The sequence below is a fragment of the Chroicocephalus ridibundus genome, chromosome 6 (genome assembly GCF_963924245.1).
Source record: "Chroicocephalus ridibundus chromosome 6, bChrRid1.1, whole genome shotgun sequence".
Taxonomy (NCBI): domain Eukaryota; kingdom Metazoa; phylum Chordata; class Aves; order Charadriiformes; family Laridae; genus Chroicocephalus; species Chroicocephalus ridibundus.
Window position 1 is genome coordinate 44,926,501 of NC_086289.1, and position 14,027 is coordinate 44,940,527.

The 14,027-nt window shown below is 46.2% G+C and overlaps 1 protein-coding gene across 4 annotated transcripts in view; it reads left to right on the top strand.

The window, feature by feature from the left end:
- The window catches only part of TP63 (tumor protein p63), an 88,063-nt gene extending 74,541 nt beyond the window's left edge, over window positions 1-13,522 (top strand). For 3 of the 4 annotated variants that reach the window (XM_063338144.1, XM_063338145.1, XM_063338142.1), the window contains 4 exons: window positions 6,962-7,119; window positions 8,067-8,211; window positions 9,104-9,197; window positions 10,463-13,522. In XM_063338144.1, the coding sequence (XP_063194214.1) occupies window positions 6,962-7,119; window positions 8,067-8,211; window positions 9,104-9,197; window positions 10,463-10,759 (694 nt within the window). In that variant the 3' untranslated portion in view covers window positions 10,760-13,522. The remainder of the gene's footprint in view (window positions 1-6,961; window positions 7,120-8,066; window positions 8,212-9,103; window positions 9,198-10,462) is intronic. The other variant, XM_063338143.1, reaches the window with a different exon arrangement.
- Window positions 13,523-14,027: the final 505 nt, after the last annotated feature.

Sequence of the window (14,027 nt, forward strand, 5' to 3'; positions counted from 1 at the left end):
CCCAAACAGACCGATGCCATCCTAAAACATTCCAGCCCCCCAAACCCATCAGTATATCCATAAACCGAGCTGGTGGGATCACTTTGCCCAGCTGGCAGGACTAGGAACAGTGGGGCAAATATGCAGCCTGCTAGCAACAGAGTGAATAGTGAGAGTAATCTCCTGAAGGGACTCAAACTTTGCAAAAACAACAGACACTTCTACAGACCTCTTAGCTGTAGCCCATAGCATTGAGAGGTCAGGAACCACAATGTTGTCTGTCTTGGTGTAACGTTTTCTTCCTGTTTTTGTAACCTGTTAATACTCTTTCCTGTTAACTTCTGTATTTGTGAAACTTGGCAGGGTTTCTCTGAGCAGGTCTCAATTTTAAAATGCCTCTTGTCTTGTTTAAATTAAAAACTTGTTCATGGGCTGGGGTGGGGGGGATAGAAGGGGGTTGGGTGTGTTTAAACAGTCTGTGAGAGTCAGTTTGGCCTGTTTTAATGCTGGTCATGCAGTAATAGCACAAGTAGCTGAAGTATTTGTACTGCTGGACAGAGAGAGCTAATAATTATATGAATTGGCACTGGTAAGAAATCACTTTTTTCCCTGTAGAAATGCCCACTAATTTGGCATCATTTTTTCCCCCCCCCCCCCCCCCTTATTTCTAATCATAAAGGGTCTGATCTAAGACACATCTAAATTGTAAGGAAGACTGGGTGACTTTGACTTTGCAACAGCACCGCTGGCATTAATCCAGCTTTGCTGAACTTAGAAAGGTCTCTCCTGACTCTGTGGGCTTGATCCAAGTGGTGGGACGAGCTGCACAAGGTGAACGTGAGGTTGGAGTCTTTCTGTGTAACGATGACCATGTGTGACCAGTGTCCCTGTCCCATTGCAGCTGAGCATGGAAAGGGTGGAGTGTCCAAAACTGCTCACTGCCCTACCTGCGTGAAGGGGTTTGTAGCTTGCAGACGTTTAGCAGTTATTAGATGTTGCTTTAGGGTATTCATCTACCCTACTACATTTTACCCCATCACTACAAACCTCACAGTTCAAAGGAAAGTGGTGCCAGCATATGTTGCAGTTGATTCAGCCAAGTGCCCTCAGGACGTGCCCACCTTGTCTATTAATTCTGCAATCAGTGGCCTTTGCTTTTGCTTATGATGTCCATAAAGTGCGTCCTGGCTTAGCAATTCCTACACAGGAGACCGTTTCTCTTCAAGGACTTGTAAATCCTCCCACTGCTTGTATCAAAGTCTACCTCTGCAAGCTGTTTATGTGAGGCTTGACAAGGTGGATTTGAATCCTTTGGAAATGTCATCTTTAAGTGTTGCACCCAGACCAGCACAAAGAAGGAATGATCAATAGGCAAGTAACATGCCATGGAGTTAACCCAGCATTGTGGATGGTGTGGCACTACGTGTGGATACTGGCAATGAGGGAGGAACTGGTTGAGGGTGGGCATGATGCCTGCTGTGGCTCTCCCCACGTAGAGGTCAAACATCATTACATGAAGAACAGCCCCTAATGCTGGTAGAGAAGCATCCTTCAACCCACACTCTCAGGCAGTGACATCTCTCCTGAGGAGCCCTCAAATGTTTATGGCTGCAGGAAAAGGAAATGTGAGGAAGTTACTGAAGATACACCAGGAATGGCGCTCCCTGCGGGCTGGTGTCTGCCCAGGTCAGCAGTGGTTGGGGAGCAGAGCTCAGATGTAAATGCCAGTGATCAGCAACCCCTAGGAAACACAGCCTGGAGGCTGGATCAACACTGATGGGGGGGACCTCTGTGTCTGCAGCATAGTCGATGCTGGACTTATTTGGGTCAGGTGCGTACCCAGCTCTGACACGCTTCTGGTTAGGTGCAGCCTGAAGAGAAGGTGCCTCCCAAATGCAGAGCAGGCCTCCTGGCCACCCACCAAGGAACAAAGCCTGATGCAGTGGGAGAAGACTGTTATCTCTGAACATCACATAATCCGCTTCCAGGCAGCAGAGCTGTGATGTGAGCAGGTGATGACTTGTACTAACATCTCCTTTGAGAGCCATATCCCATCTCTGCATATCTCCTTCATTGTCTTAGTAAGACTTGTTCTACCATAAGAGTGGGGGGGAGGGCTGATGGAGAAGAGCCCCCAAAATTGTGATTAAATATAAATAATAACTAATTAAACACTGGCAGTGACTATTCTGTACACTTGCAGCTCTACCATCATTCCTTGTGTAAAGCTAGCCAAATCAAGTGCTTCTCTACTTTGCCTGGAAGCTCCAGGAAGCACTTCAAGATCACAAAGCAGATAACTTTTGCTCTGTGCCATTTTATTTGGGAGAAGAAAGGGAATAGCATTCCTTTCTCTGTGAGAGGTGGGGATCTGAACTGCCAATGTATCCCAGATGCAGGATTATGCTTCACGCTGTCAGTCTGTCCTTCCAATGAAGGTTTATTCTTGGATCTTGGTCTTGCCTGCTTGTGGATGGCAATACAAAAATACTGAGACAAGGACACACTAATCTGTATCTAGTGATCTGCTTCAGGGCCTGTCCACCAACAAGTTTGAGGAGGCAGCCCAGCAGAAGATACAAGGCATCCACAGCCTGCACTGGGAAATTCCAGCTCACACTCCAGTTCATCATCTGGTCTGACCTCTAGGAAATCTCTCATACCACGATGGGCAATACAGCAACTGGGACTTTCACCAAACAAGAAAGTAAATTATTTGGATCCCACTGTCCTCCAGAAAGGCTTTCCAATTTGTCCTTCTTACATATAAGGATGATGATTGTGAAACTGGTCTTAATGGTAACTTGATTTGCTCTCCAGCTACAAGGTGGTTATCTTAGTGCGTTTTTATTTATTTATTTTTATCAAATAATCTGGAGCTGAAAGCAATTGGAATTTCTTCATAGCCTGTCCTCTGCAGATAAAAGAAGAAAACTTTTTCCCGCCTGTCTTTTGATTCCTGCTTTGTCACCTCTGGGGCTTCAGAAAAGTAAGCCTTCTCCTTTCAAAGAATAACCAAGTGGACTGATTGGGCCTCATCAGTCAGTCAGGTGCTACCGGTCTATGTCAACTAGTTGATGTATATCCACTCCCTGTATTTATAGTTCCGTTCCCTGGAGAGCAGATTGCATCCACTGCCTGCCTTGTGAAATTCCTATACCTGAAGTCTAAGGGCAGTTGTTATCCCCACCCTGTCCCTGTGCTGCAGTTGCTGTTTCCATAGCGACCATCAGAGTTCAGAGTTCTTCCTTTCCATGCCCTCCATTGGTTACCAAAACTACAAACTACTTGAATGGTTGAAAAGATGCACTATTACTTGCTTTAGAATAGCAGCTGTTTGAGATCTGAAGGACAAGTAGGCATCTCTCTGCTTTTTTTTTTTTTTTGTGTCTCACTTCATAGGCCTTCAAAGCGGATGAGTGCAACTGAGCATCATCTGTGTCACTCATGTGCCATTACTAGACTACATCAATGACATCCCAAGGTTATGCAGCCCAGTGGGCAACCTCACTTGAAAAAAAATATTGCCGCTGGGCATGTTGACCACCTGTGAACTTGGGATGTAATCCTTGCTGCACTTGATGTGGCTACTGTAAGGAAAGGCAGATCCAGAACTGGACAGCTTCAATTCCACTTGGGTCTCCTTGCGTCATGACTAGCTCTAGGTCTTCAGGGATAGCAAACTGTAGGCACAGGGGCTTAGGTGAATTCTTAGTCTCTCTGAGCCTGAGCTGCCCTTTTCTTGCACTTACTGAACTTTTGATGTCACTTGCATTAAGGCTGCTTACATGACGGTGTGCTCACCTAATGTGAATGAGGACTCTAGGACTTGTCTACCGAATCAGGTAATTGGTCTATCCAAGCAGTTTCCTACCTCTGGTGAAGGGCTGATAACCCAGTGAGCTGGGAAAGTGCAAAATTATACAAGGTAACCTGTGAACTGAACTGCGCTTCATAAGTGGGAGAAGGAAGTTCCTTCCTGACCTCTTGAGATGATCAGTATATGCCTCGAAGCATGACAGGTGATTGCCCTCATATAAGCTTGCATAACTACAGATGTTATTGGCTAAATAATTACATAGCCTCTTGAAGAGAGAAAAATCAGTTGCAGAATGTGACTCAGTGCCTTTCATATCAGACTGTTCCAAGAAGTATAATAGTCTCTTAATTGAAGTCCTTATACCTTGATATTAAAATGCATTTCATTGGCATTGATATCAAAGAAATGTTAATGCTCTAATTCTAATCTTTCTTGAGACATAGTAAGTATAATTTTAATGAAAATCACTGTGCATGACATTCTTATAATACCTGTTTAAAAAAAAAAATTGAGAAAAAAGCAATATATTTTAAATGAATCCTCAAACACCATGTAGTCTGTGTGTTTAATATCAAAAATATTTTCTTGTATTTCTGAGGCTGTTGCTATATTGATGTGTGACATTAATTTTCAATAAAATTTTGCATCTTGGTTTATCTTGGGACTTTTCTTTGTCTGGATGGCTTTCTCTAGACCTTTTACATGGCTCCTTATGTGGTGGCATAGTTTAGTTGAGACGAGAATGAGTATGAAGAAAAATGCTTTTGTTTCTTTCCTGTTTTATTTACTTGAGCTTGGTTGTATTAAGAGAGCTGATCTTGATTCTTATGAGTAGGAACGAGAGGTGAATGGAGTCCTTAAGCTGTAAGTTAAAATATGCTATAAGTTAAAGTTTTGTATAGTGTAGGGTGCTTTGGGTTGGTTTGCGTTGTTTGCTTCTCCTCCCCCCGCAAAAAAAAAAAAACCAAAAATGTTTTGTAGTCACCTGTCTTCGCTGAGATCTCTGTGGTGCAGAGAGAAAAGTTAGGCCTGTTGCTGACCTCTTCGGAAAATCTTGTTTCATAGCAAGAGGCGTTTTGTTTTGGTTTGTTTTTTTTTTTTTTTTTAAAAAAAGTGTTTCTAATCACAAGCTGTCTGAATAAAATCTTTCCTGAGCTTAAACAATGAAACTAAATCTCGTTTGGGAAGTCTTTATTGATTGGATTTGGAATTTCACTGTGTACATGGTGACCTCCTCACTTGCCTACCATGCAGATTTTGTCCTAAGAGACTACTCAGGTGTGTATTTATTTCAGCTGAACCTGAGTTAAGATAGGTGCCTGAACCTGTAAAGTTCTCATTTTGGTCCTAAATCCAGAAGCCTCTTAGTTTAAGGGTGGTGTCAGCCTGACTTGATTTCATGGCTGGCCTCAACTTTTATAACTGCCGAATTGAAACCTCAGATCTGAATCATTCCCTTCACCCTGAAAAGTTGGGTCTGAACTTCATGGCTCGGTTTCACTTCCCCTTGGGAGCTGCTGCCGTCATTAATATTAATTTGTGAAGCTTCTTGTGCTTTCCACTTCCTTGAGTCTATGAAGTTTGCTGGATCTTGTCCTTCACTGCCAAAGGACAGTTCACACCCTTCTGTACCTCCTGTAATTGTGTAATTAGGTAAGATTTCTTCGGGGCCTTAGATACTCCAGCCTGTTAGCATAGATGTTTTCTCCACCCAATGCTGCACGTCTTAAAAGTGCAGGAAGCTGGAGACAATGTAATTGTATGAAACTTGACCTTGAGTGCTGAAGGTTTTAATAAATTATCTAGGAATAAGCCTTTTCTTTCCTTTACACTTCGCTTATTTGAAGTAATAACTATTCTGTTTGCATAGAAGGAAAGCCAGTTCCCAGGAATTGGTGTAACCAGTTATACCCAGACGAACGAGTTTCCCAATGGGAAATAAGATGGGAATGTGCCCTTGCACATTCACCATGGGGTCACCGTGATGTGGATGAACAAGTATTAGGCTCTACGGCAAGCCGGGTGACCTCCATTCTGCTGGGTGAGCATGATCTGTGAGGGTACATCGTGTTTGGGAAGCGTGCCCGCTTCCCCAGCACCTTTGCCAGTCTTGCAAATACTCCTGGTGTCGGGGAAAGAAAAGCCCGCTCGCTTGTGGCATGGCAACGCTCTGCCAATTGCACTGTTGGGCCTGCTTTAATGATCATTTTCTGCATATCCCAAATAAGACCCTACTCCAGATGGGATGCCGCAGCCGTAACTCGATCCGGGAACTGGGCTGCCGTTCAGAAGCGGTCTGGTCTTCATGCTCCGGATCGTTTACGAGGCGGGATTGCAGCTGGGACCCTCGGGGCTGGGGAAGGGGAGCTCGCCAGCCAGCCTCTCTGGCCTGGTTCGTGGATATGCTGGATGGAGTTTGGGGCTGTCTGGACTTGAGGGAGGTTAGTGCTGTTGAGCGGTAGTAGGAATCTGATACTCTTTGCAAGCAGCCTGCGGGGTTTGGATACCAGGTTCTGCTTAACACCAGTAAAAGCTGCGTGTCGGCGTCCCAGGCAGCTCTGACCATCTCAGTAGTGGTCCCTAAGGTGTATGGAGTCTGTCTTGGGCAAAGAGCCTCTGACTGCTATATATACACCTGATAAAAACCTCATTATATGAATAACTAGGAATTTTGGAGAAACCAATGTGATAAGTATGACCCGATCTGAAAATTGTTTCTGCAGTCAGGTTTTAGGGGTAGTTAGGATGGTTTGAGATGGCTTCCTCAGTTCTTGTTCTTATGAAAAAAAGTGTTTGATCATAAGGAGACCTTAAAAATATTCTTTTTGGGTTTTGGCAGCTGTTTGCTGGCTTTGATATGTTCTTTTGAACTGAAAAACTTACATAGAAACTTTTCCTTAAATAAAAAATTTGAACTGAAACTGAAGCTTCCCTTTGTTGGTTTTTCCCCATTTGTTTTTTAAATGCCCAGAATATCTGGGAAACTTCTTATTTCCTGTTGACTCTCTCTCCAATGATCTTTATCTGCGATGCTCCCATGGTGTCAGTGATTTCATTGGCAGTAACTCACCACTGCCATGAGCAGAAAATGTAGCTCCTTGGATGCGCGCTCTTAACAACCAATTGCTGCGATTCCCGTCCTAACGTCTCCTTGGTTTGCAGGACCTCCATGCAGTCACAGTCATCCTACGGCTCCAACTCTCCACCGCTCAGCAAAATGAACAGCATGAACAAGCTGCCCTCGGTCAGCCAGCTAATTAACCCCCAGCAGCGCAATGCCCTGACCCCAACCACCATCCCTGACGGCATGGGAACCAACAGTAAGAAACTCTCGCTCCTTCTTTTCCTACTCTGTGCGCACACCCCACTAATCTAGGGAAGGAGGCTTGGCATCTCCAAATGGCTAGTGTTAGGCTGGGGATCCTGGAGTTGTTTTGTGGTAGCAGGTCTGGGAACCTGCAGAGCCAAGTATTGCTCATTGCTGTGCCATGGGGCAAGTCACCTGCTTTCTCCAGGTTTCAGCGTCCTGGGATGAACAGAGCTACTTCTTGCTGCAGATCTGGCTGGCTGTACTGTCATCTGTCTTTCAGGACTTATTTCTTCTTCCTTTCCCAGCAGAGGAAATGCAAGCATTGGCGAACTTTTTTTCCCCTCAGTTCAATTAAGACACTTCTTAGCTTCAAAGGAAATATCTGCATCTCGCAGCTCTGTAACCTGCTTCCTCCTGGCTGCTGGAGAGTGCCCAGCAGCCCTGTGAAACCAGGATGACAGACATGGTTCTGGGGGCTGAGTTTTGTGTGGTGTTTTTTGGTTTGGTTTTTTTTTTTTTTTTTTTTTTATTTCAAAAGCGCTGGGCTCTTGCCCACACCTGTTGCTGATTCCCTTCGGGTGCGCTCGGTGCCTCTAAAAACAAAGCTGTTTGGCTTCTGTATTGGGTTACTCTGCTGGCCCTCTCCTGCTCCTCTCCTGCGGCAGGGAAAGAAGAGACGCCCGCAGCTTGCTTAGGTTTCTACCGAGCCTGTTTGTACGGGAAGGTGACAAGGTGGCGGCGACAGTGAGGGAAGAGCTCCTGAAGGGCTGTCTGTCATCTGGTCCCTGTGCAGCCATTGCCTGAAATTCCCTGTGAGCTCGCTCCCTGCAGGGCTTTGGCAGGGGATTTAAGGCTGCTTCGGCTGCGGGTGCTGTCCTTTTGGTGCCATGCTGGGGGCAAAGCGGGGGTCCGGGGACGCCTGGGTAACAATGTGCTCCTCCTTCTTCTCTCCTCCAGTTCCCATGATGGGCACCCACATGGCCATGACCGGTGACATGAATGGCCTCAGCCCCACGCAGGCGCTGCCTCCTCCCCTCTCCATGCCTTCAACATCCCACTGCACCCCCCCTCCTCCGTACCCCACAGACTGCAGCATCGTCAGGTGAGCGGGAGCAGGCTGCCCGGCGCATGTTTCCCACCCGCAGGGAGCAGAGGCCTCGTGTCGGGAGCATGAAGGGTCCTGCTGGGTCCCTCGCCCCGTTCTCCTGGAGCACTGGATCCCAGTGGGTCTTGGCAGGCCCAGGGCTGGCACCCTCTGGGCACCAAGCCTCAAACCCCCACCTCTGAGCAGCTGAGAGAAACAGGGACATTAGGACTGCAAAAATCTAAGGGATGCAGCATCTGTTGGACTGGTGGAGCTGAGAGCACCAGCCAGTCTTGCATACATGTCTTTTGTCTTTTTTCTTTTTTTCTTTTTATCCCACCCAACCACCCCCACCCCCTGCCCTTTGGCCACTTGTCAGGCCATGGCTGGGGTCAGAAGCCCCTCTGCCCTCCATGGGGTCAAACAGGTTGAAAAAATGCTGTCCATAAAGGAGGAATCCTTTACGCTTAGGGAGGAATGTGCTGATTTGAAGTACTTTGTGTGCATGATGTGTCTGAGACCCAGACCCACTGCCTTGCTGAGGCCCTCTATCCGTGCAGCAGGTTGCCATGGGCTCAGCCACCTCCTCAGACGCCAGGGTGAAGTGACCTGGCAGGAGGGTCCACGTTGAGCCTTCCTGCCCCAATATCCAGGCTGTGTAGCACCGGCTCTTGACTAAGGCAAGGTGCTGCCACGAGGGTTGTCTGCTAGGCATCTGGACTCCCTCATGTTTGATGTGGCAGTGATGTGGCTTGCTGGCCTGGGATGTCTTGGAGAAGGTCAAGCCAAGGGTGAAAGCTCTGTTTCCTGTTGCTGCAGGTTGGCTGAGTGTTTGGTTTTTCTGTGGTTTGGGCTGTTGCAGCCAGGGTGATCCTTTTTTCTCTCTCCTTCCTTCCTTCCTCCTCTGCAGCTTCTTAGCGAGGCTGGGCTGCTCATCCTGTGTGGATTATTTCACGACCCAGGGGCTGACCACCATCTATCAGATTGAGCATTACTCCATGGATGTAAGTAACTCCTCACCGTTTCCTTTGTTTGCACTCTTGGCCCTGCTGTAGGAACGGGTCAGAAATGCAGAACCAGCATATTTTATTTTTATACAATTAGTTTGATTTAAGGCTGTTGCATACAGGGAAGACTTACTGTGAGGTGAAGAGAGGCTGGACTCAGGGCCAGCATTTTAAACTGCCTTGCCTGGCACAGAGAAAGAGCATCTCCCCTCCCCACCACTGTCCATTTTAGCCCCCAAAGTGGCCCCAGCCCACGCGCCTGTTAGTTCTGCAGGACTTGGTTTCAGTTTACACTGCTCTGAAACACCTCACTCGCCTGCAGACAAGTTGGCTGTCCAGAAGTGGTCTGCGTTTTTCACTCCCTGCTTCTGTTTTCTGGCCTTACCTTAATAATCTTCCCTTGCCACTGGCATCTCAGCCCAGCTGGTTTTTTTTTCTCTTGCATGGCTTTTGCTGCAGGGTTGCTGCTTCCTCTCCTGTGCCATCGCTCTCCTCAGAGCTGGTTGTCCCAGTTTTTTGCCCCGAGACTTTGCAAGGCTATGGTGCTTTTGTTTCCTAGCGTGGCCTGCCTTCCTTCTGCTCCTGCTTTAATTAGAAAAGCTGACCCAAATTAACCAAAACTGGTTGCTAATTTTTTTTTCAGAAGCTGATATCACATTTCCCAGAGTTTAGGTAATGCTACCCTCAGGTACTGCACCAGAGATGATGGGGCCTCAAAGTCCAAGTTTTCTAAGGTTATGTGTCTGTTCTTAAATTTTGGTTGTGTCCAAGTAATTAAGGCAGTTCCTATTGAGTCAGACCCAGAGCTTTGAATACTGGAGCTCAGACTTGGATATTAAGATCCTTTTGCAGGTTTTGAAATAAGCACGGAAGTTTTCAAAGATGTTCAACGTCTGCAGCCCAGCATCCCCCCCAACAGACAACCAGCAGATACCCCTGAGGTTGTCTTGGAGGCCTTGCAGTCCAGTTCAACATCTATCTTTAGAACACCATATCTTATGCATGAACGCATGTTTTCTGTAACTTCAAAACAGACCTTGTGTCATTAGCCCTTACTGCCTCATGGCTACACATGCTTGTTCAGAAGTGAACCACCACCTTCAGGATTAGTGGTTTGTCTTCTACAGTGCATGATGGCCATCTGGATTTTAGCAGCTTTGTTGGTTAATAGGCATTTGCCGGGTGGCCCAGAGGCTGCTTCTACTCCCAGAGCCCAGCTTGCCCAGTGATTGCCCTGTTAAGCTCTCCACCTTACCTTGCAGGATCTGGTGAGCCTCAAGATCCCAGAGCAGTTCCGCCATGCCATCTGGAAGGGCATCCTGGACCACCGACAGCTCCATGACTTCTCCTCCCCTCCCCACCTCCTGCGCACCCCCAGCGGCGCCTCCACCGTCAGTGTGGGCTCCAGTGAAACCCGGGGAGAGCGGGTCATCGACGCGGTCCGTTTCACGCTCCGGCAGACCATTTCCTTCCCACCCCGTGACGAATGGAATGACTTCAACTTCGACATGGATGCCCGGCGCAACAAACAGCAACGCATCAAGGAGGAAGGGGAGTGAGCCCTGCGGACCCCTCTCCACCCTGCCTCGGCCACAAACTGCTCAGCCCTTCATTTGTCTTCCTTCTGCTTGGTACTGCACCCCTGGACAAAGGGCGGAGGGAACCTTCTTGCTCATTCATGCTAGGTTATGCCCTTGATGCTGTCTAGGTCATACTCCTGGACCGCGACCTCCACCCCAGCTCTTGCAAGGGGAAGAGCTGAGCGAAGGGGGAAGGCGGGTGGTATTTCCTTGAAAGCCGTTGACCTTCTCGAGAAGGTGGTGTTCTTGTTTCATGTTTTCCTTTGGGGAGAGGGCTTCTTTTCTTGACTTTTGAATCCTCGCACACCTTGTGGGCATCCTGACCTGCAAACTTGTCTCTCTCATCCAGCGATCCTGCTTTGAAACGCAGGAAGGTTAAAGTAATTTTTTAAAAAGAAAAAAAAAAAAAAAACAACCAACGCAAAAAACAACCAACCCCCAAAATCCCCAACCTTGAAACAAAATGCAAAAAAACCCAAAGGCACCAAACCCTGAACTGGTAGTTCATCCGAAAAATAAATGGGAATCGGTCTGCTGAACGTTGCACTTAAACAGCCTCTTCCCACGGAGCTGAGTGCTCTGTTCATGTGTAATATTCTCCAGCGGAGACAGCACATGCACTTTGCTGGGCAGGCCAGCGCTTACGGCCACCTGCAACCCACTTTTTCCTTTTCCTTTGCCTTCTCTGGGGGAAAAAAAACAACCTGCTGTCTCTTCTTGTTTTGAATTCACATTCATGTGTATGTCCTGGCTTGCTTTTTCAGGATATAATTGCAAATACAGCCATCTGCCGCTCCTAACTTCTGTTCACCACCCAACCATTAGCCATTCTGTGCAACTACTGACATTTAAGCTAGAGAATTAGGCTTTGCCACATATGTAGCCTGGCTAGTTTAGCATGAGGATTTGCCTGCCTAACCTCCAGTTGAACAGAGGACCAACTGAGAGCTACACACTGATTTTTAGGGCTTCATCTATCCTACACCCGGACAATCTTTTATTTAGACCATGCTAGATTGGTTTCCTGCCAAGTAGAACCGTCTATAGATATATATGTAATAGGCTGGAGCCTGTTGTGGTTAGTTGCCGGTGACTATAAACTAAGTGATGAGCAACCAGAAGTGGAGAGTAAAACAAGAACGAAATTTCCAGCTGCCTTGAAACAAGGACCAGTTCCTGGTAATATGAGTGTTGCCACTGAAAAATAGTCGTGTTTACATGAGAAATTGATTTTTCTCTGGTTTTTTTCTTTATTGGTTCTACAGCAGCTGTGTTCTGAGGCATTTCCTCTGACTGCCAGTGTTCCTGTGGACAAGGAACTGAACAGAGTGCGTGTTTTCACATTCATATAGGCCAAGGTAGTGAGACGCTAACCTACACAAAACAAACCTTACCTGAGGAGCTTGGCTCAACACAGCTTCTTTCAAGTTGGCTTGCTCTTTTTAACAGTAAGCTTGTCTTTTTTTTTTTTTTTTTTTTTTTTTTTTTTTTTGACTGGGGAAAGATGTAAAAACCGGCTTAAATGACTTGTCATCCTACCTGGCTACAACCAAATAGTCTCGTTTCAATGCAGCGGCTGTTTTCTGGGCCCTGCTGTGTGCCACGTATTTCATTACAGTCCGATATTGTTAGCATCCTCCTCCATCTGCCTGTTGTGCCAGGTCAATGTTGCATTCAAAGACTGCCTTTCGGTAACTGTGCAAAAGCCTATTTTGGATAGCTCTAAATGGTAATGCAAGATGGTTACCCTGTAAAGCGTGTATATAAATATTTTTTTGTATGTGTAATTTTTGTTTCCTACAGCATAACATGCCGATTTTTACTTCTTCTTGGGCTACCGGGTATGACAGAACCACAATGAGATGTTGTTTGTTTTCTGTTGTTTTTTTTTTTAATTATTATTTTTATGCCGAACGCTTACAGTATACTGTGTAACAAATTACCACTGAACAGATGTATTTGTATTTTTCATACTGAGATTCCTGTGTTACTTTGCAGCTGAGGGGGGAGGGGGCAGGTACTGAAAGCCTGTTTTATCATTTTATTTTGTAACACTTCAAAGACCAGCGTCCTAGATTTCAAAGTATTTAACATGCTCAGTGTGAAAACTTACTATGTCGTCTTTTTTTTTTTTTTTTTTTTTTTTCTCCTATATGCTACAAAAGAAGCGAGTCCTCCTGCTCTTGACTTGATGCAAGAATTAATCCAGCGGGGCAGTGTTAGTGCGGGGGAAAGAGTTAGTGCAGGTACTCTGCAAATTCCTGGAGGTGAACTAGGTTGTGCCCTTCTCGCCTCCGAGGTTTTGCATCTCCATTGTGTAATCCTTCTGAGCTGCTTCAGTATTGTACAGATATTGATGCAAAAATACCATTGTTTTAGGAACTAGGAAGCTTCTGACTATAAAGGTAAATGCAACTAATGCTGTGCCCAGAGTCTGGGTGCAAGAACTTCAGTATCTGCTTTTCAACTCAGCAGTGAGATGGAGCTTTTCTGCTGCATCACTAATGATCAAAATATATGCTGTGAAAACCTTCTTTCTACTGTATACCACTGTGGAGCCCACCTCTGTATAACTGGAATCTTCAAGTGAGTTTGAACTGCTGTAGCTTTTACCCTCCCCTGTAGAGCTGTGATTTTTTTTTTTGTTTGTTTTTGTTGTTGTTTTGTTTTGATACATCTAAGCGGATGGGTTAATTGAGCTGAGAATCTGCCAATGCTTGTAGCAATGACAGCGTTGACTGCACCAAGACCTGTGTGTGTTTTGGAACACCTTGTTGTTCAAGTCAATGAAAATAAAAGCCAAATTGAAAATGACACCGAGTTCCCACAGAGCTTCTTTTCTTGCCTGTGCACCTTTTTGGAAGTGAGCAGGAGACTTTGCTGCTGCTTTCTCCTCTGAGCACCTGGGGCTTAGTGCACGCTTTGGCCTTGAGTGCAGTTTTCTCATCCCCACACCATCCGTGTCACAAGGATACGTTATAAGGTGCCATCACGCACCCCTCTGCCTTCTTTGTGGCGGATCTGATGGGTCAGCCCCTGGTAAGCCTCTTGCTGAAATCATAGAATCATAGAATGGTTAGGGTTGGAAGGGACCTTAAAGATCATCTAGTTCCAACACCCCTTGCCATGGGCAGGGACACCTCCCACTAGACTAAATGTGAAGTCTTGTGGCTTTTACGTCATTTGCATGGCTCTTTTTTTGTTCTTTCATCAGGTTTCTTTATTCTGTTTCTGAGCAGAACACCGG